The sequence below is a fragment of the Myiozetetes cayanensis genome, unplaced genomic scaffold (genome assembly GCF_022539395.1).
Source record: "Myiozetetes cayanensis isolate MyiCay16 unplaced genomic scaffold, myiCay2020 scf3, whole genome shotgun sequence".
In the NCBI taxonomy this organism is placed as follows: domain Eukaryota; kingdom Metazoa; phylum Chordata; class Aves; order Passeriformes; family Tyrannidae; genus Myiozetetes; species Myiozetetes cayanensis.
In genome coordinates, this window is record NW_026087521.1 from 29,844,647 (window position 1) to 29,867,474 (window position 22,828).

General features: G+C 35.9%; 1 protein-coding gene across 1 annotated transcript in view; it reads left to right on the forward strand.

Moving 5' to 3' along the window:
- TMEM117 (transmembrane protein 117) overlaps positions 1–22,828 on the forward strand; it is a 185,644-nt gene that overhangs the window by 61,374 nt on the left and 101,442 nt on the right. Inside the window, exon 4 of the mRNA XM_050324528.1 lies at positions 21,435–21,534. Coding sequence (XP_050180485.1) covers positions 21,435–21,534 — 100 coding nt within the window. The remainder of the gene's footprint in view (positions 1–21,434; positions 21,535–22,828) is intronic.

A 22,828-nucleotide genomic window follows, 5' to 3' on the forward strand; every position in this document is an offset into this window, starting at 1 on the left:
GCAGAAGTGCATAATTTCTGTATCTACTAATTTATATTTATTAATATAATTTAATATTTAGACTTGTAAAAGGAACAAAAATGCATTGTAGTCAACATCATTAAAGAAGATTGTGAAAAATATTGTCAGGAAGACAGGAGAGTGCAATGCTATGGAACAGAGGTGTCAGTCTTGTTAGTCTTTTTCCATAAAGAACTTAAAATCAGGCTCAGAAAGCCTCACATACACTAATGTTTGAATGCAAGTGTGAACATTATTCAGGTATTTAAATGTATGTTTGCTCTACTTTTGGTTTAACTTTACAAATACATCTTTAATGTGGATCCTCATTAGATTACTGTGTGAGTTGTCCTCTTTATATTGCTCAAGACTGTGAGAATGCTAATTTAAGACAGAAAGAGTTGGACCCACAGAGAGGAGTTAATGAACAACAAAGCATGTTTGTTTCTAGAACCTTTAAACAAAGTAAAAAGTCAAGGCTCTGAAAAACAGTGATAATGGTATCTTCTACACATATTTCCATTTGCAGTTCAGATTCTGGTAAATCTATTTTATGCTGTTTTAAATATAATTTTCAATCTTTTTTTTTTTTTTTGGTGAATTTCTCCTCTGGTTTTTTGTTACTACTGTTTGGGTTTTTTTGTGTGTGGTTTTTTTTGTTTGTTTGGTTTTTTGTTGTTTGTTTGGTTGGTTGGTTGGTTTAGTTTTGTTTGTATGTCTGCATGGGTTTTCATGGGGGTTTTTTTTGTTTTTTTCTTTCTTCTAAGTTTCTCTTGCTTCTTCTTCACTATGAGTTTCTTCTTCAGTCAGAAGAACGTTTTTCTAGGAAGAACTTCCCCAGTTGGCAAATGAATACTCATCTGCTTTAGTAGGAAACATTTGTTTTGAACCAAAGCGTGTCAGCTTATACCACCTGCATTCTCAGAGGCAGGTTCACTTTGCTACTCCACACTTTTACCCTCAGGATCTTAGTCTTTCAAAAGTTCTGTAATGGAGTCTATAATTGTAGCAGGTTGATGTTCCATTGTACTGAAGTGTTGTCCCCACCTCCAAAGCTTGTATTCCTCCTCTTGAAATGGCAGATTGTTCTGGAAAATGAACAATCTGTTGTGCTAACCTTTTTAGTTTAGGCCTGTTATCCCAGCAATGAGAAATTTTTTCACTTTGTTCCCCAAAACTTCAATTTTTCAATTTCTCAGGCCCCACTTCCTGTTTAATGAGTGCATGAACATCCTTTTTCTCCAGTTATAAACTGATCAATTAATAAAAACCTGATGATTGAAACTAAAGGCTACACAAAATCTGACATGACAAATATACAAGAGTTTCTCTCTTTCAGCATCACTTCTCTTTTTTGTCACTTGTCACACTATTGTTTCATGGCTCTCTTTCCAGTAAACAGTAGACACTCACTTTGCCTGCCTTAAACATACATTTCTTTCTGTAACCATAGGCACCAGCTCTTGAAAGAACTACCTATTAATAACAAAGGTCTCTGTTGCAGCAAAATTCTCTTTGCAGTAAGAGAACTCACCGTTCTACCTCCATTGCCCAACAGAAGAGAGACTGATGGCAAATTTTTTTATTGCCAATTTTTTCTTATATCTTCTGTATCCAGTCAGATTCTTTTTCAGCCCTGCCCAGAAATGCTTCAGAATGAAATTTGTTGGATATGGACCCTATTTTACCTTATACTTAGTATATATTTTATTCAAGCTGACCATGGTGCTTATAATTATTTGAAAATCTCTCAAAAAAAGTGTTCAAAAATTCTTAACAAAAGTATGACAACAGTATCTTACAACAGTAAGAATGCGACATGTCAGCATTCCAAATGTGGCCTGTCGAACAGGTTTCATTGTATATTGCTTCTCTTTCTCATCTTTTGGGGAATTTGTCCCCAGACTATCTGTGGGAACAAATGTTCCCAGTAACATAGAATCCATTCCACTTCCAACTCCTTCTCTGGCCTGGAGGTCATCTGGAAGTATCATAAGCTAGTTTTTGTTCCAAACTGGCACTGTTGGTGGCATCAAGAAATCTCTGTACTCTTTATTACTTTCTCTCTTGAAGGACTTAAAACACTGACTGTCTCTACAGTCTATTTAGCTTTTAAAGAAATTGGATCAACTTATTGCTCCCAATCCAAACCCAATTTTTTTCTATCTTTATTGTTTTGAAGGAAACTGCTTCCTTTTGTTTAATGAGGAGATTCTTCTGCCACGAAATTGATGTTTTTTAATGAAAACAAATTCCTGATAAGGGAGTGCATCTGAAGCATTACTGGTTTTCACTTGGCCTGTCTGGCCAAATCATTTGAGGTTTCTTTACTTCCACTTTGACTCAAAGAACAATCATCTGTTTTGCAACTAGATAGAATCTTGCTACCTTTTACCTAATTAAATGTCATTTCTGTAAGGTAAATAATAATGTAATTGTAATCACTGATTTCAATTGAAAAAGATTTTCTCATCATGTTAAGCAAATGAAAAGGCTTTAAAACTAGATTCTATATACCTGGAAGTGTCAACAAGTAAAAAGAAAAAAAAAAAGAAAGAAAAAACCTGTACATTGGTTTAGTGATCATCTGTTTTTTGGACAAAAGGCTCTATTTCTATATTTTCTATAAATAAATTTTCACTTGAGGTTTCAGTTTTATCTCATGGTAGTCATATAACATTTTGTGAGAAATGGAAGTACTGACAACTGAATCTTACCTGAGAGACATATGGAGAGATGCATGTAATGATAGGACTGCAGTAAACAAAGGGCAATTAAAAAAGTGGTATAAACCCTCAGAAAACTTCCATTGGATGTTTCTTTTGCAGACTGATGGCACAATACCATTAGAGTTCATGTACTTATTTTCCAAACACTAACTTATTCTGCCATCTGGAAAACGTCACATGGCTTCTGCTGTCTTCCCACAGGTACCTTTGTATAGGAAGGCAGCACTGTACCTACTGTTGTAGCCAGCCATACTGATTACAGGATGGATATGGTGCTGTGCCAGACATTGTCAAGCCAGCAGCAGATTAGAGACAACACAAGGTGAAACACTGTGTTGGAAAAGTCAATGAAAATGTTTGATATCCACAGCATATCAAGAATCGAACTGTCCTGCAGAGAACACTCATTGATGGCAGGGTTTCTTTCACTCCTGAATGGTCTCTTCATAACAAAGAGTTCTCTCAGCCTTAGAAGAGCTTCCTGAAAATATGATAATCTAATGCCAAAGTCTTTTTTCCTTTAAAGAAATTAAGAAAAATGAATATTAACAAAATTATAATTGTTCTCAATTTCAACAGTTCAGTTAAAAATGAGTTACAGTTAACCATAGCTGTTCCTTTGTCATTCTGTTAGTAAATCCTTGTTTAACAAGAAATCCTTGTAGTCTTCTGTGTCCAAAACCCGTTGACACATTTGGTTTTACTTTGAACTGTATTTTTCTTTATCTAACAACATGATGACTTCCAAGATGAATGTAGTTCCTCTGAAATTTTCATAAACTGAGTGCACTTTTTAATCATTTCAGAAAACTTATCTTGAAAAAAAGCCCTAAAACTTAGTGAGCTGATACATTTCTGTCAAAAAGATTAAAAAAAAAGGGGAGCTAGGTTTCACTTCGGATTTGGATGAACGCTATTTGTCATTACAAATCCGATCAGTTGAAATGTATTTAAAGTAATTAAATCAGCAGAATATTGAGTAAACTTTCCTTTTGGAGTTCTTACTGCTGTTGTTCTTCCTGAAATTGGTTATCCAAGCTGCAAAAGATGGCAGGGATATTTGTACTATTATTTAATAAAAGCTTAAACAGTTTTTCAAGTGACATCTTTGGCACAGAAGTGTCTATCCTTTGTACTGCTCCTCACCTCTGACTGCAGAAGCTGTGGAGGTCTAAAACTTCAACAAGAGTCTGGGCCGTGCTCTGTTTTTGAGGGAAGATCTCAACTTCCTTCAACCCGATCAGGTTGTTATCAGCCCTGACTTGAGCAGGAGTTTGGATTAGGTGATCTCCAGAGTTTCCTTCCAACCTAAATTATTCTCTTTGTTCATGAGTATAAAAGTCTATGTTTATAAGTATAAAAAATATATAAAATTCATTCTTTTGCATTGTTAATCATTTGAGTTTTTATTTGGAATAAAGAATCAACAAAGAACAGTTGAATACTGGTCAGTACAGAAAAGAGTAAAAATGCATCAACTTTAGGTGCTGGCAAATGACCCTCTCTTCAGTACAATAGGAAATGTGAAAACCGGATGTGAAAAAGAGGAATGGATTCCTGCAAAAGGCAGATCCCCTGCCAGTTCTGAGATACAATCTTTTGGGAAATTAAAGAGATGACTCAGTGTAATGCACACTGTGCCTGTACAACTAGTAAATCAAAAGAGACAATGTCACAATCCATTCTTTTTTCTCTTATCTAGCAGAGGATTTTGTTTTCATCTGCCATACAGAACAAGAAATGGAATTCAGTTCACAAATGTGACAAACTACTGACTGAATGCCTTCAAAAAAAGACAAGAAAATGTTCTTTAAATATTGCTGGAGATAAATCACAGACATGGTGATACTTATTTTTAGGGGTTTTGTAGATCATATGCATTATCTGGAGAATGTTAAGATTTCTCACTAGGTTGATACATTTATCATAAATATAATTATATGCATTGTGAAGGTTTCTGGTTCATAAATTTTGAACTGAAGACATAAATGTTGTAAATATCCCAGTATTACAGTACTTCTATCTAGATTAAGGGGAATTGAACAAAATGTGAATATGGAATTTCATGGACCTGTTGGTGTTGGTTTGGTAAATAATTGATGTTAGCAGATGAAGATTACTTTTTTTTTTTGAAATCTCTAATCTTATTTGTTTTAACAGTATGTTATGGAGAGAGAAATATGATGAATGTAGATGCAGGGGTTCTCTGAAAATCCTATCAGAAATTTTGCATTATGATTCATTTAAAATATTGTTTCAGTAATATTTAAATTAAAATGAAATCACAGTACTGCTTTATTGGCTGTGGACCTTTTTAATTACTAGAAAGTCAGCATGAACAGAATACATTGTGGAGGGCTGATCTTGGCCGGCTGCCAGACCCCTACCCAGTCATTCTCTCACTCTCCCTCTTCAGGAGGACAGAGAAGAAAATAAGATGAGCAAGCTCATGAGTTGAGGTAAAGACAGTTTAATAAGAAGAGCAAAAGCTACATGTGGAAGGGAAGGAAAAAAGACAAAAGTTATTCACTACTTCATGCCAACAGAAAGATGATAGCCAAACATTGGTGTGTTATCAACACCACTGAAGATACAAATGCAAAGCACAGCACTATATGTATGGGCTGCTTTAATGAAAGTTAAGTCCATCCCAACCAAACTCAATGCACATACCAAAAGGAGATGTGTGGTATTATGTCTGATCTAAAGCTGTGACCTGTATTTAGATATGCATATCTTTGTTGTTCACATGACAGCATGTGAAAAAGACATTTAAAAAACACAAAGTGGGCAATATATCAGACATATAGCTAGCAAAATATTTATTTTGAAAAATAATAAAAGTTTAAAGAAAGGTATTTATAAATGTAATTGACAAATGGGATTTTAAAGTCCTGAAATTTAATCATAGTCTGCCTCTAGCCACTGGTTTCTATCGATTAGGTCTCACAGTACTTTACTGCCTTGTACCTTCATAGTGGTGTGTCTGTTACTGCTTGAAAACGAGCTGTTCACTCTCTCTGTTTTCTGCTTTAAAAGACAAAATATTGTTGTACAAGGCTTAAAATACTTGTTTTTACATTCTGTCTTACCTGCTTCCAACCAGGCACTTCTAACTGTTCCCATGTCCTCAACTGGTTTCAGAATGCAGGGAGAATTTTTGTGGTGGCTTTTCTGAGCAGAGAGAAGGGTTTAGAATTGCTCTGCCAAGCTATTTCTTCCATTCATCAGTGTAGAATATCAGTTTAATTACAAAATGTCCCACCTAATCAGTAAGTAAACACAGGAAATACCATAAAATACATTGGTGGTGTTCCTGAGGCTTGGGTGCATCCAAGGTAGAGAGATCTTATTAAGGACACTATTTATTTCAGCTAGTAACATGTAGATGATAACTTTCAGGCAGTATAAAATCATTTATGGATCAGATCATAATTGAAGAGTAGCATTTTGAAATATTTTCCACAATGAGCATCAGACAAAGATAGAGTAAACTCCACAGTTTATTTAATTCTGGTTATGTCTGTCCTGCTAACCGCCTGTTCAATTTCCAATTTAACTTACTATTTTAATGAAATCTTAATTACTGTTTACTCATTCTTGTAAAGATTTCTTACCAACAAAGTTCCATTATGTAATCTTTTACACTATTTGGAAATGTCTGTTTCAATCTTATGTCTAAGTAGAAGATAAATTTTTTTTGTTAGAAATTTTTTTTCAAACTACATATTTTAACTTAAGTATGCCCCTGGTTTTAGTCGCAGTTTGAGGTGTGTGTAGGCTTGCAAGAACACGTTATGAGTGTTAGACCTTCACTCTAGTATTCTGAATGGTGCCAGTCTTAAAATATAAAACTCCATATTTTGTCTTATCTCATAGTTTAGGAATCCAATAAAGATGATCCATTAAAGTTTACCAACTACTTTTACATTTAACTGAACTGAAATCCCTAGAAGATGTTCAGCTCATTCAGATGTGTTCTTGCACTTTAACAAGGTAAACTAACAGGTAGGCAGCATCAGTGTGTTATCAACACTCTTTTGGTAACAAATGTAAAAGACAGCATCATATGAGATGTTATAAACAAAACTGACTCCATCTCAGTCAGACCCAGTGCAGATGTTTAAGATAAATCAGATGAATTATGTCTGTAAAGTGCTCCACTCCATTGCCTGTGGAGAGAAATGGACTCTTCTAGGGAATCTTAGAACTACTAGATGAAATTGAGACTTTTTTTTAAGTCTGTAGTTGAGATGGAACATAGTATTTGTAACTGACCTTACAAGTATAGCCAAAACCATCAGAACTTAGTGTCTGACTATCAAAAATGCATGTGCATACATCTCTCTCTCTCCATTGTTTGATGATGTCCTAGTCCTTTACTTAGGAGAAATTAGGAGGATTGTCTTTTCAATGAAGTTCAGATCACAAATTGTGGTAGTGTAAGGACCAGAAAATACAGCAGTCATTACAATACAGAGCAAAGTTATATCAGATCAAGTGTTGGACTGATATCAGCCATTGGATGGTTAAGAAGTCACAATAAAGGTATTTGCTTTGTCAGCCAAGGAGTGGAAGAACAGGCTGTCTTCTTCCTGGGTTTGCCATGTGAAATTCTTTGCTGCTATTACATGCCAGCTCTTGTCAAATGACTGCCCTATACCCAGTTGTTCTTTATATACAGTTTTCAAGTATTCTGTAAAGAAACAATCTCCTCGATTTGTTAATTTGTACATTGCTTGAAGTCTAGTTCTTTTCCATCTGCTGTGCAATCTGCTGCTCATTGTACATTATGAGTGAAGCCAACCAAATCCTTATACCAGCTCCTGAGTTGTCAAGCCTTCTATTTCTACTTAAAAATACCTGTGAGCATGGTGGATCATTTTACTTAACAACTCTAGCTCTTTCTATATCTCAGTCTGATTTTGTAGACTGCAGCAAGACTGATATACACCAGTCATCTTCAACAGATTCAAAACCAAACATACATAACAGAATCGTAGAAAGGTTTGGGTTGGAAGGAACTTTATGGATCATCTAGTTCCAACCCCACTGTCAGGGGCAGGGATGCCATGCAGGGATGCCCACTAGACCAGCTTGTTCACAGACACATCCATCCTGAAAGATATTTTCTGTTCTTTGGACCTGTAAGTAGTTGGACATGTTGACATTTTCTCCCATGACAGTTTCCCTATTAATTTTGATTTATCCACAGAATATTGCCTGTGTCTGCAGGCTGTAGAACTCGGATAATGTTTTAGAACAAAGCATTTGCAGAGGAAGTGCTTCAGAGTATTCTTATTTAAGGCTCATTTGTGATTGTATCAAATTCTCCACTAAATAAACTCTGGGGTTATTTGGCCTGAATTATTGTTTCTGACAACATGGTTCTTTGAAAAGCCTAGTAAAGCTGACATGTTAACGCTGTTTCCGATCTTCATGAGAACCTTGTGCAGTTACTTGTGCCACTGCACACTGCTGGTGGAGGAGAGGCTGGACATGAGCCAGCAATGTGCACTTGTAGCCCAGAAAGCCAAATGTGGCCTCGGTTGCATTAGAAGCAGCGTGGTCAGCAGGGCAGGGGAGTGATTCTGCCTCTCTACTCCACTCTGATGAGACTCTACCTGAAGTATTGCATCCAGATTTGGGATCCTCAGCACAAGAAAGAAGTGGAGTGAGTGAGTCCAGTGAGTCCACCAAGGTGACTCCAAGGGGGATGGAGCACCTCTCCTATAAGGAAAGGCTGAGAGAATTGGGTTTGTTCAGCCTAGTAAAGAGGAGACTTCAGGGTGACTTAATTGTTACCTTCCAGTATCTGAAGGGAGTCTACAAGAAAGGTGGAGAGGGGCTTTTCACAAGTGCATGTAGTGACAGGAGAAGGGGGAATGGATTAAAACTGAAAGAGAGTAGGTTAACATTAGATGTTAGGAGGAAGTTTGCTGAGAGGGTAGTGAGAAACTGGAACAAGTTGCCCAGAGAAGATATGAAATGCCCTATCCCTGAAGGTGCTCAAAGCCAGCTTGGATGGAGCTCTGAACAACCCGGTCTACTGAAAGGTGTCCAAGCATAAGCAGGGGGGTTGAAACTAGCTGATCTTTAAAGTTGCTCCCAACCCAAACCATTCTATGATTCTGTGATTCTATGATTCTGATGTTCTAGCCTGTATGAACTCTCAATTCCTTGAACAAAGTGCATTTTCAGTCTCCTTTTATATGCACACACCTTAATACAGCAAAGGATCTGTAGGCAACTATAAACACTAAAATGACATAGAAAGTTTGGGTGTATTCTGTTGTTTGAAATTAAGATTTTAACTGAGTGCTTTTCAAGGAGGGAAGCAGCTCTGTTTTTCCTGTTGCAGTGAGACTTGCTGTACAGTGCTGAGATTCTAGGCTGTTTAGTCTTTTGAAAAGGAGTAGCAAAATACAGCTGAATCTAAGTATTTCTCTTAAAGGTGTTTGAAGACTGATCACATCTGTTCCATTTTGGGCCATGATCTTTATTCTTTTTCAAATATTTTGTACTTTGAATATACTTCTGTATTTCTGTGTGTACTTATCTTGTAATTTCCCTTCCATAAAGTTTGTTAGTCCAGTTTCCCAGTTCTCCTACACCTTTTCCTTCTTTTAAATATGGTTTTAATATTCCTTTTCCCCTATTGATATGATTTTCTCTGGTCTTTGTAAATTAATGGTCTCCTTGTAGTTGCTGACAAATTCAGCATTCAGTAACTTGGTATGCTGAGGAGATCCCAGCACCTACTGGTGGAATCCATGGAGCAGGTGTGTGTTCATGAACACAATTAGTGTTCATGAAGAAGCAACTGAGCAGAGATTATCCAAGGGCTTTTGCTACACTTATTTTTAGACTTTGCCTGTATACAGCAGTAAGATCCTATAGTAAGCAGAGTTTGTATTTTAATTTATTCATAGTATTTTGACTTCTTCTGTCTTTCAATATCCAAAAAATGAACTTATATCCTGCATAAGCAATAAATGCCTGAGAATATGACAAACTTTTGTATTATTTATATTAATATAAAAAATGTGTATTTTGTGGAGGACGTTTCACAAATACTAAACTATTTAATAATGTGGAGTTAAAAATGAAGTTCTGTCTTCTTTCTTCAAGCTGTTTGGAGTGATGTATAGTAGCATATACTTTAATTTATTGGATTTTAGTGACACAAAAAGAAAAATCTCGGCTGTTTGCACAGAAGTGTTCTATGCCGAATCCTTAACTGTGTTAAATGGATGAGGTCTTGGTGTAATCATAAGAGACCACTTGAACTAGAAATCTGGAGCAATCAATTGTAAAGTGCACTTGTTCCCTAGTGCCCTTTCAGATTTTATTCGGACATTTAAATAATGTTAACTTTACTTTTGATAAAAGGTTTAGGCTTAAGTAAGTTTAAATAACTGTGTCTTAAAAAGACCAATCTGTAAGTATAAGCAGGGGTTGGATGAGTCTATCCCTTGAGTGTCCTTCTGACCTAATTTTTTTGGTGATTTTACCTGCTTTATGTAATTATTACTAATTGCTTATTTGATTGATCTGTCAGTGATCTAATACTTAAGAAATCTTCATCTTGTCCTCAAACTACTGTAAAGGCCTATGTCCTTTCTAATCATTGAGTAAATATTCCACAAGGCAGGTATTACTTAGCCTTCCTTTCTTAGTAAATTTATACTTCTGCAATGCAAAGTAGCAGGACTCTGCCCCATCATCCATCCATTCAGCCTCAGATATTTTCACTGGCTGGTCTTGTTTCTGGCTGACTCGTTCATTTCAATATTACTTGTCTTATAGAGAATAATCAAAGGAACACCTATTTTTAAAAGATTGGTTTAGTTGAATCCCCTGTTCTACAGACTTGACAGTATTTTTCTTTTACAATTTGAACAATCATGATGCAAAGCTCCAGACTGGTGTAGATAATTTAAAATAGTCATAACAGGACCTGTTCAGTCACTGTCTCACAACTTTGCTTATATTCTGTGGACTTGGTTCATAAGAAAACATGAAACGTTTCTATTTAAATAATATTTTAAAACTATTTGAATAGAAAGTTAAAAACTGATAAATCAATTTTGATACCATTCAAATGTAATTAAGTATTAAATAACCTTACTTTTGGAAGATGAACATATGCATATCTATAGTTAAACTTTGAATTCTCTAAAAGAATATCTGGCCTTATTCTGTATCGTAGGTAGGAATAAATTTTTCTGAAAGAAGAAATTTGCACAATAAATGCTAATCAAAAGTGATTTGGATATGAAGCAATATTTCCCAAGAATTTTTTCAGATTAGAAAGACTTCCTGTACCAAACCAGCAAAAGAAATCAAAATAATGAAAAAACCTATGATATGCAGGTTTGGAAAGAAAGTTGGAATTACCATAGAAACAGATAAAAAAAATCAAGCTAAAAATCAAGCTAAATATTTCTAAGGAACTAAATTTTAAAATCAAACCACAATATTATTTTCAATTTGAGAGATGGCAAGATTTGCGTTTTGTAAATATTTAAGATTTATAATTTCCCCACTCCCAATCTATTAAAATCAGTACATTTCTTCAAGTGATTCCAGGCTCTGCATGACCTACAATTTTATAGTAATAGCAAAATATACCTGACCATTTTTCATTTGTGATAACCTTGAAGAAAGAGTCAGAGGTTCCATCAGCACTGGCAGTACAAGCACACAAGCCAAATCGGATATCTTCATATCTTATGTAAAAGGTAATGTGAATAGATTTGAAATTGTCATTTAAAGCCTGTGTGTCAGTTAAATCACCCTCTAACCTATAAAGAATGTGTTCTTATCTTCCAATACCCTGACATATCTCGGCAGCAAAACTCTGGAAACAAAAATGTCAAAATTAAAACATCACTGTACTGCTGTAGTAAAAAAAAAAAAAAACACAACCAACCAAACCAACCAAATAATTTTAGCATATTTAGAAGTAATTATACTTTCCCACCACATTTACATAGTTTAATGCAAATTGTAAGGTGAGTCATATGTCAAATGCCACTTCTTTAAAAGTGGGCATCCGTATGCAGGTTGCATGCATCTGTATTTCCTATTACTTATATTCCAACTCTGTCTAAGAGATTCATATACTGGTCCAGCAGGTGCTGTAGTGAAGCATCTCACCTTGTTCCAGTCACAAATACATAGGCTCTTTCAATGACTTCCAGGGTTAGTAAAACATTAGAAGTCCTCTGGTCCACGTTGAAAGGACAATCCTTTGGCCACTTGTTCAGCTGCAGGATATCAGTGGTTCCTGAAAATAGTGTTGAAAGGAGGCACATAGTCTTTGCTTCACCCAACCACTACAGTAGACCCTTGAAATCAAACTAATGAGTCTTTATAAAGCCTTAGAACAATATCATTAAATTAAAAAACCTGCTTTATTTTAATAAATGATTTAAAAGAATAAAATCAAGACATTTTCCCTATTTTGTTTTACATTTTGGGCTTAAAATTTTTTTCAGAGCCAACTCAAATTCTTTTCAGTTATGATCACTGAGAATCTGTCAGCAGAGATTCTGTGTCAGCATTTCTTTGTTCCCTCAGTTGCAATTCATTAACTTATGACATGCTGTTTGTAGTTTTCTGGCATTTCCTTATTTTAATTTTAAAAAATTTAATCTATTTATCAATGTTTCAGGGAAATTTAAGAAGTTAAAGAATTATTAATATGCAAATTTGCATTATCTGCTAATACTTATAAGTTTTTACTAAAATTTACTAAAATGTTTTTCTGCTTTTGCTTTCCTTGTTGGGCTGCTGCTTACAAGGAGATTCCATTCATGTTTTAACAACTGCAAATTGTCCTGATTTCTCCTTTCTGAATAGCAATAATACTACAGTTACTAGTTTGTTCAACATTGTAGTAATGCATTTAAACTCCTCTGCCCTCCCTATGAAACTGAAATTGATAGAAAGTACAAAGTTTTTACTGAAACTCACTGAAGTTTTAAAGTTATCAAAGCACTTAGTTAAAGTGATAGAATTCCAGATACATCATTTAATTTTGTCTATATTCTGTTGAGGATACGAATGGTTATCTTTTTCTTTCCTTTTTTTTTTTTTTTTAAATGAATACTTTTTGTCTTTGAACTGCCAGTTCTGAGAATATTGCTACAAATGTGTCCTTATCCCTTCTTAGCTATACTGAAATGTCAATAACAGGCATGGATGTGTGTAAGCCACGTCCCATTCTGAAGAGTTCAGCCAGTGCAGCATTACTCAAAACCATTCTTACCAGTAATTCGCCAAGTTTAAAAACAGGGCAGGTATTTGTTTAGAAGAAAATGTTTCAGTGCATTTCTCTTTCTAAATTACTAATCTAACTTCGTATTTCTAAATGCTTTGCGTGTTATATTCTTTAGTTTCTGTTAATGTTGTTTTCAAATTTATTAATGCTATTTTCAAATCTGTTATTTTCAACTTTCAGTAGCTATTTCTGAAATATCACACAAGAAACAAATTATCTGCGTTGTAAGATAAGCATATCTAAAACATTTTACAAAATTTTGAATGTAACTCCCCCAGAAAGAACCCTCAATTTACAACATTTTTCTAAATTTCAGAAACTCCAAGCATACATTTTTCTTCAATGTACACAAGTATAATTTAGCCTGTGTTTAGCATCTTGTTGAAAATTGGCACTTGTTATCCTTCTCAAGATTCATGTGGGAAGGGCCGAGACTAAAAACTTGTATGTCTGCAGAATGTGTTACAGTATGAGGAGTCAAGATCCTCTTTAAACCCTCAAAACTGGCATGCCCAAGGCCACTTGTCTTATTTGTATCCCTGGGCAACTGTTTTATCTAGCATTTCAGAACTTTTTACCGTAAAACTATTTTGATATCATAGTATATAGGCAAATGGAGTGAATCAAATAAGGCATTTAATGTACTAGCACATACTACAGTGTTGTGGATTAGTCACAGGATTTTACTGGCCTATTAGAAGGGATGCTTAACAGCGTGACATGACTCCCTTAACTTGTCACAATTCTCTTAACTTGTTTTATTGTCCACTAAAATAATGTTCAATAAGCAATTCACTTAGCAGTAAGAAAATACCTTAATCCTATCCTGGAGAATCAAACTGGCATGTAAGAGACAACTCTGTGTTTCATTGTTTCAGTAAAAACAACCTGTGCAGTGGTCATAGAGTTGAAGTGCAAGCATAAATAACTACACATAAACAGCTGCAGTGCTTATGTCTGTGTGAGTGTGTGTGTGGGGGGGAGGTAAGGCTGTGTTATGAGTATTTAGGTGATCATTCATCTGTTGGCACAGTAGCATTAGAAGTGTTTCTGCAGCCTATCCTTGCCTGAGTATTTTAGCGTTTATTTGCTGCAGAAAGATGCTAAATGCACTCCTCAGCCTTTGCTTTTCTTTTTTACTGACTAAACAGGATATACATTTTTTATGATACACATTGCACATGAACAGGAAAAAAAATCCAGGAAAATTTATAAAAGATGTCTCATGGACATAATACATTTGAAAAACCAATTTGTTTTATTCTTTTGTCAGGCATCTTTTATGCTTTTTCCCAGACTATTCTGTCCATCACAAATGCCTTGTAGTGGAATCTGTAGGGGTAGTAGATCATTTTCATCACAGCACTCACATAGCAATGGAGAAAGGTGCTTATCTGAGGGAAGAAATCTGAGTTCAATTCCCAACTTATCCACTGGTTGTCTCCAATTTTATTTATGTCATTTAGGGTTTCACACACACACACAAAATGTAGGCGCAGCAAATCCCATCATTTAAATTTGCTGAAAGTATGTGCCAGCACTTACCAAAGTTTACCTTTACAAAGGGAGAATGAATTCCTTCTATAGTGGAATCCTTCACGTTTTTGAATTTGCAGATCCCTAAGGTTTTCCCAATAGAGATGCAGACTTTCACAGCCTCTGGGTGTAGGCCTGTCATTAACTTACATTTTGCAACTCCTTTACAAGTAAGCTGTTGGCCATTTTCATGTATGGCATCACTGAGCCATAAAAGAAAATCATCTAAATGAACATCCTTCTTTGAATTGCTGTAAACCCCATTGATTGTGGAGACAGCCTAGGAAGACTAGCATCATTAGGCAAAAGTTAATCTGTGTAAATACCACCTGATCCCTATTGAGAAGTCCAGACTCTACTGGGCACCAAGTGCTTGAGGGTTTGTTGGCATAGGATTCACGAAAACCCAATACAGGAAACTACTACAATTTACAATTAAAAAAAAAAAGCTACATTAGGGACAGAAATATGTTTTACATCCTGTCCCAATTTGCTTAAACACCTTAATTATGATCTAATTCAAACAACAATTCTGAGCAGTGGCATTCATTGGACTTCTCTAAAAGTGAAGGAAAAGGAATGTTTCTCTTATATGTGAAAGATGATACATTTACAAGGCATGGAATATACAGCTTCATTTATATCTCACCTAACAGAGGCTGAAAAACACATTTCTCATCCTGTTGGAGAGTGCCATATACAAAAACTCCTACCTTCCTGACAGAAGTTGTCACCACCTTTTCTTTTCTTATTGAGAGTGACAGTGAGGCACAATTCTCTAACTTTGAAAGACGTTGAACCAGTGTTCCTTGGAATGGGGACTGGATCTCACGTGTTCCCTACCATTAAGTTATGTGTGTACACCTATTCTACATTAACAGACAGAACTGCAGTGGCTGCATTTTTCAATGGACCTTGTCTTATAGGGAGGCTTTGAAAGCTAGAAGCCAAATGGCCTATTCTTGTGGAGAGTGAAAAGTTCCTGTATATCTGAGCAGAAGAACTTTGAATGGCTTAGGAGCTTTAAAAGCAAAGTCCCCAGAGTTAGTTAGACAGCCTTCAGGCCTGTAGGCTGATGAGCAGAGGTTTTCAGAATCACAGTTCTGTTGCCTGATTTTAAAAAACTGTATAAATAAGTTACCAGCCAGTGATACTCAGTTATAGCATCAGTCCATCAGTCTCAGGTGTGCTGCACTGTGCCTCACTATGGCCAAACTGGTTTTGCATCCTAATTTTTTGTGTCTTGGACACCAACCTACTGAGCCTCTTATGGCTGTTACCTCTGATGTCTTGTCAAGCAAAATCCCTGTTTCAATGCCTCTTAATTCTCTCTGTTCTCGTGTCATAGATGTTTCATCTGTATCTACAGAGAATGCATGGGTGGTGGTATAGGTGCTCTCTATACTGTTTGTTGGTAGCTATGCATTATACCATCCTCATTATGATTTACCAGTTTATAAGACGGCAGGTCTTGCTGTCTGTGTGCACCTTCCAGTTCCCTGTGGCTCTGACTTCAATTCCTAGTGGTAGAGGAATAGCTTTTCAGCTGAGCAAAGTGCTACCAAGTGTCTCATTTGACATTCTGTCATTTCAGAGTGACAAATACAGATCAGGAACTGTATCTGCAGTCTTTTATGGATGTTTTCAGCTATTCTGATACTCTCTGCCTCTGCTAAATTAAGAATAATGGAAGCTTGTGGTGTCATGTCTAAACACATACTTCTTTGCAGCCTGTGTTGAGCTCCTATGCTGTCACTTGTTTGCCAATGTCAAAGCATTTCACTTTGTCAGGTGCACTAGGGAAGATGAGTTCCATATAGATAATCAGTTATTTAGGGGGAATGGCAGATGCTAAAAACACCTCAGAAAAGCATGTATCAGACTGCAGAACATGTACAGACTTTTTGGTACTCGACATAAAAGATATCCAGGCCTCCCCTCCTTTTTGAAGAGGATTAACTGTGGGTGCAGTTATTGTTGGCTCTGTACAGAACATGCCCTACGTGTTCTGTGCCAGCCCAGGGCCTTCAGTGCTCTAGAGTGTATAAAGAACCAGCTGAAGTTTAGTTAAGATGCATCAAGATTGCTAAAATGGCTTTAAAGGCAACTAAAACCTCCCCAAAGTACCTATGCTCTCATTGCTGTCCATGGAGACCCAGGGTTCAGTTCAGGTATGTTTGTGTTAGTTGTGTCACAGGCCTCACAAGAGATGAAGATTTCTTCTAGTTATTATCTGGAGACCAGGTTATGTCACAGCACTGGGAATTATAGGTTTAACAGTGCCTTTTGATGTGTGAACATGTTGTTTCGAAGTATTAGCCATCAAGCAGTAATGTATGGCATAAATTGCTGACCCAGAATGTAGACAGTAGTATAAGGATGACTCATGCTCTAATCTGCATTTACTCGTATGACTAAGCTCCATTCAGAGTTTCACTTCTTGGTTTAAATTTAAATATAAGCGTATAAGTTCAAGCTATAGCCCATTTTTAGGTCCTGTGATGGTCAAGAAAACATCATCTCAGCACTGAGTCTCAGTCATGACTTTTATTCCAGTGCCTGCAACAGTGTCAATAGCACCACAGTGACTTGTGCATCTTTATCCAATGTAAGATTAAAAATCTTCCATTTGCTTTCAGACTGTTCATCATTTTAGCAGCTGGTAAAGTGTCAACCTTTGAAAAAATGCTCTGATATCTTCCTTTGAACAATTTCTCTGAGCTAATGCTGTTGTTTTCCTCGCTGTCCATGCTGTGAAAACTCTTAATTCCAGAGAAGGAATCAAATATGTCAGGCTCCTATGTCTTTTTACTGACTCATGATTATTAACATACCTTTTGCATCAACATGGATGTAGACAGTACCCTATGATTTTTATACTTTTATTTTGTTTTGGTTTAGAACTGTGTTTGCCAAGTCTGTTTTGGTTCCTCTTTTTGTCCTATTCTGTCAAAATTTTAGTCAACCTTCCTTAGACTTTGTCCTGCTAAGGGCAGTTGCCCTAGAGCTCCAGCTTCCAGTCTTACTGACAAAGATCAATACGGTTGTACTGTCAAAGGCTTTCAAATTCCAATTACAAACTTGTCCTTAATCTATAATATTCACAAATATTGGCTCCACAGCCTTCAATTATTTATACTTATCCTGTCTGTTTCTGAAGAGCTTTTTTACTCTGAGCTTTAACTGCTGTATTTTTTTCACTCAGTATTTCCTTATATTTTTTACTCAGTATTTCCTTATAATGTCGTGTTCATGCAATAAGATTGTGCCTTGCTGCAAAAACTCATATGGAAAATCAAACAGAAGCCTTTTGACAAGTTACAGGAAACCTGGGCTGACCATGATAGTTAACTGGAACCCAACAGCCTCTAGTCCTTCGTGGTGCAGACATGGGTCCTAGCCAAGAAGCAAGCTAAGCAATTAAAGAAAAGCCTCTAACCACTAGCTAATGACAGAAAAAAAGTGGAGATTTTTCCACAATATAATTAATTTTACTTTTGGTACTGTTATAATATATATTCTGATAAGATCACCAGAAAAGCATAGCTTTTTTTGAAAATGTCAACTGTTCTCATTTATATTTAAACTAGAACATGAAAATGAAAACTGAATGGCTTGGTTTCTTTTTATTTTTTAATTTTTATTTTTAATTAATTTTTAAAAAAGTTGTTAACAACCTGAAATCTCTATTTTAAAGTAATCAGTTTCTCTTTGAGTTGAAATGAAGATAGTACTGCAGAGAGCATAAAAGACGCAGGGGGTCATTCTAACAGTTAATAAAATAATAATGTATTTAATTGCTATTTCTAATAAGATGACAATGCTAAAAATATTCTCTCTGTTAGTAAAAAATTTTAGCTGTATTTTAATCACTAACTGCACTTAAAACATGCACAGATTATGTTCCTGAGAGTTTCTTTATAATAATTTGCTACTTTGACTCTAACTGAAGGTCTGTCAATTTGCATATTGAATTTAGGCATTACTTATAGACTATGATGCACAATTTATAGTAGACTTCTTGGGTGCTTTCATATTTCATATTTCAAATTACAAAAAGAAGTGTTAGGATGATGAGAGGCTTTCAAGGCCTTTCTGTGTATTTAGGTATTGTATCCAGCTCATTTTATTGTAAGCCTACTGATACTTTTAACATTTGTAAAAACAAGTGGTTACACTGAGAATTTCAATTGCCATTTAAAAAAAAAAGGCTTATGTCTGGTTTGATATCTCTTCTACTAGATAATACCAGTATTCGGTGCTCAGTGACCTCTCAGCCTTTTTGGATAACCTGTCTTGTGTCCAGCAGCCTGCCAGGGATGGCTGTGGCAGGCCCAGTGTATGTGACTGGGCTATAGGAGTCACCCAAATGGCCCATTTTCTGGTAGTGTTGTGCAAGTGTTTACTTACTGTACAACTGTAATCACTGTATAACAAATAAGAGAATGTGTAATGCATATGAGAAAAGGTGAGAACCCTGGGGGGTGTGCTTCCCATAGATGGAAAAGATTAAGATACAGTTTGCATTTGAGGTTCAATTCTTACAAATGACATTTATTCTCTTGCCTTCTTTGTGAATAAGACACCTTCTTAAGGAATACAGACTTGACTAATTTTGTGCCTTCACAGATGCTACAAGAACAGCATACCCAATGCAGGAAAAAGGAATTCCAAATGTTTTCCAGTTATAAAGCATCTGGGAAAATGTATCTGTGAGGGACGTACTTGCTGTTCTCCGTCTTCCTTGGTTTCTGCTGTTGCCCTCTCCCTAGAACATGTTAAAGTGTGTCTAAGAAATTATACTGTGCTGTGTGTGAATTTGTGCTAGCAAGACTTTCTGTCCTGATCAGATATTCAGATCTTAACAGAACTGGCCCAAAAATTGGGGTCAGTTTGCACTGATCCAATTGCATTGATGTCATCTGTTAGCACCTAGACATTTCAACATTTGGTATATAATAATGGTAGAATTTGAATAATGGATAGCACAATGTTCCAGTTTTTACATGCAACTATGTCACTTTTGCACACTCCTAAAAGGGCATAACATTACTAAAGCAATATTTACAAGCATCTTGAAAACAAACATATCACTTGTAAAGTTAAGACACAATTGCCATCATTATACAATGTGTTAGCTCTTGAGGAGAGTCACCTCTTCTTGAACACTATAAAAGTCTTTTAGTAAAGGTTATGAGTATATTCATGTCATAGTTCTGATCTTAGCAAGGAATTTTTCTTTCCCTTCCCCCTGCCATGTGTGTGTGCTCTGTATATGGGCCATCAGGTGAACAAAGGAATCGTCGAGACTATGGCTGAGATCAGTCTCCCACAATAAGGAGGAGTTGGGGGTTGTGTATTGGAAGGGATGGGGAGGTGGCTGGTGTGTGCCGGGTGAGGGGGAGGACCTGCTGCAAGCTGCAGAGCTGCCTAGTTTCTCTTTCTTCTTCCTGTCTGAGGAGCTGCTGCTGTTCTCTTCTCAGCTGTTGCTGGCTGCAGGCCCTGCTTAGAACTAATCCTAACCAGCTGAAGTTTGTGAGTTTTCTTCCATTGGGAGAACTTTCTGTTTATTGATGTTTTTTCCTTCCTTCCCCCCCTTTCCAAAAAGGGAAGGAATTGAGTTTTTTTGCCTTCTGATATACCCTGGGAGTGTTGTTTTTTCCTTCCTGCAACCCACCTGTGGCAAACTAAGGATCTCTCAGCGCCACCTGGTGACGGGCACTGGACATTACAAGTTCTGCTCCTCCAGTGACCCAACAGCGCCACCTGGTGAATGGTACAGGACATTACAAATTTTGCATCTCCAGTGACACGACGGCGCCCTGCTGATCAGGGAGTTGAACTGCACCAAAGGGTGCAAGAAATTGAACTATTTAATTTTTCCTTTTACCGGTTTATCGGTTTGTTCTTGAAGGGGATTATTGGTGGGTATAGGAGTATTGCTTGGTTGTTTTACTTTGTTATTTTTTTTTGGTGTTTCTGTTAATACACACATACCTTTTAAAAAAGGGCTGTTATTTTCCCTTTTCCATAATTTGTTTTTCCTTCAATCGGGGCCTCTTAATTTTGGATTTATAATTGCTTAGAAAAAGAAGTTTGGGTCTTTTCTCCTAACCCATCCTCAGCATAAGACCCTTGTCTCATTTAAACTGGGACAATTAAAAACTATATTTTTTTCAGAAAGGTTTTAATCCAACACGAGTAACTTTCTCTTCTTAATTGTCCTTATAGCATCTTAATGAATTTGAATTTAGAGGTCAAATTATCACGTGAGGGTTTAAATCCTATCTTTTGCATTATTGAAGCAGAATGGAAATGCTTCTTTTGGATTTAAGTAAAATATATCTGTGAAAATTCAGTGTATAAATCTACAAACAGTGACATCTCACAGAAATTCTGCAAAGCTTGCTTGCACTGAGTTAAAAAAAACATGGTGTATAACTGTTGGAGTGAAAAGTCAAGTGGTTCAATTATCTTTTTAAAGAAATTTAAAAAGTTGTTATTTTTATTCATAAAGTTTTTGCAAAGTCACTGATTCCAAGAATGTTGCAATTCCATTTGTTCAAAGGAAGAGTTAAAACAGTGTAAAACAGTTTCTACTTCTAGAAGCCTTACATAATCCTAAAGTCTTTGCCAACTGTTATTTTAGCACCTTCAAAAGAGACATGAGCTTCAAAATCAGATTCACATTGCATTTCTAATTGGAATTGACCCATATGAGTTCAGTTCTATGTCATGACTCAGATCTAGCAGAAAAAGTTATTATAAAAGAAATGGGAAATCTTTCATAGCTAATCATAAATTTTGTCACTAATGCAAGTTCTTTGTAACTGCATTAAGCAAATGTGTGTAGCTTATAGTCTGTGTTCTTGTTTCCACAGTGCATACATTATAACAGACTTCATGGGCATCAGGAATGAAAATTTTATGAAGATGGCTGCAGTTGGGACTTGGATGGGAGATTTTGTCACAGCATGGATGGTAAGAAACATAATTACATTTTAAAGGAAAGGAATAAGTTTGTTGCTTTCAAGGTAAAGATAAGAGAGGAGAAACTCAATTTCTTAAAGTACTCAAGTATTTCAACTCCAAAAAGTAAAAAATTAACAAAGGCATAGTGTCAGGGTATTTAATTAGCCAGCAGTGCAGAAGAGTTTCAATTAAAATTTATCAGGGTAATATGTAATTTTTTTGTTTTGCGAACGGTAATTTTGCCATTGTCTGCTGTTAGGACAGCACAGTTAGGTCCTCCTTTGCTATGAAATAATTTGCTATGTGGCAAAACAGTGAGTAACAGCTAAAGATAAACAAGTCTAATGAGAAGGATTAAAAAGAGAAGCAAAATTAAACTGAAGGTTGTGACAAAGAGCAATGGAGATGAGAGAGAGAAAGCAAGCCAGTTACATGCCAGCATTTGAAGGTAGTGTGTTTGATGTGAAACTATCAGTTAAATTTGTATCTAATTTAGGATTTTGAAAAAATTAAGTTTTTACTTGGATTATACTTGTTACAAAGGCTTTCTTCTGAAATATGTACAAGCCAAAGATCAGCTTAGTGGAAGACAACCAGAAAATGACAGCTAATTGGGAGAAAAATAAAGCATATGCATGTTTTAATTGTTCAGGAAAAGCATTTCCTGAACACAAAGTGATAAAATGGGATTTTAATTTTTTTTTTTTAGATTATTTTGATTTTTTTGAACCTACAGTAATGTGTACGTAAGAATTTCAACAATTGCATTTTAACAATGTCTTCTATCATCCATGTATTTGTGACATACTATACAACAGACAGGAGGGGAAAAAAAGGCATCAAAGATTTTTTCAACATGCTGTTCAATATATGTCAGTGGTTTGTCCAAGACAAATTGTGCTCTATGAAATGGTGGCCTTGAAAAGCAAGTGCAGAGCAAATAATTTGTACATGCTTTACAGCAAGGACATTGCAGAATTGGTGCATTGACCATTGTTGACAATTAATGTGGATTTCTTTTGAATCAGTAATAAAATTCATGGGTAATTCTGAATACCTTTAGCTTGATCCTTTTTTTTTATGGGTTTCCACAGCTTTGTTCCGCTATTGAAGAAGAGATGATGCATAAGCTAAGCAGAATTGAGAGAGGTCATGTTCATCATACATATGTGACTTAGAGCTCCAGTTATAGATTACATACAAGTTGCACTACATTAGGTAATGTGGATTTTTTTTTAGTCCCTCTTTTCTCATTTCCATGAAAAAAAACCCTGTTATGTGCACACTGTATAAAGCATGGAAA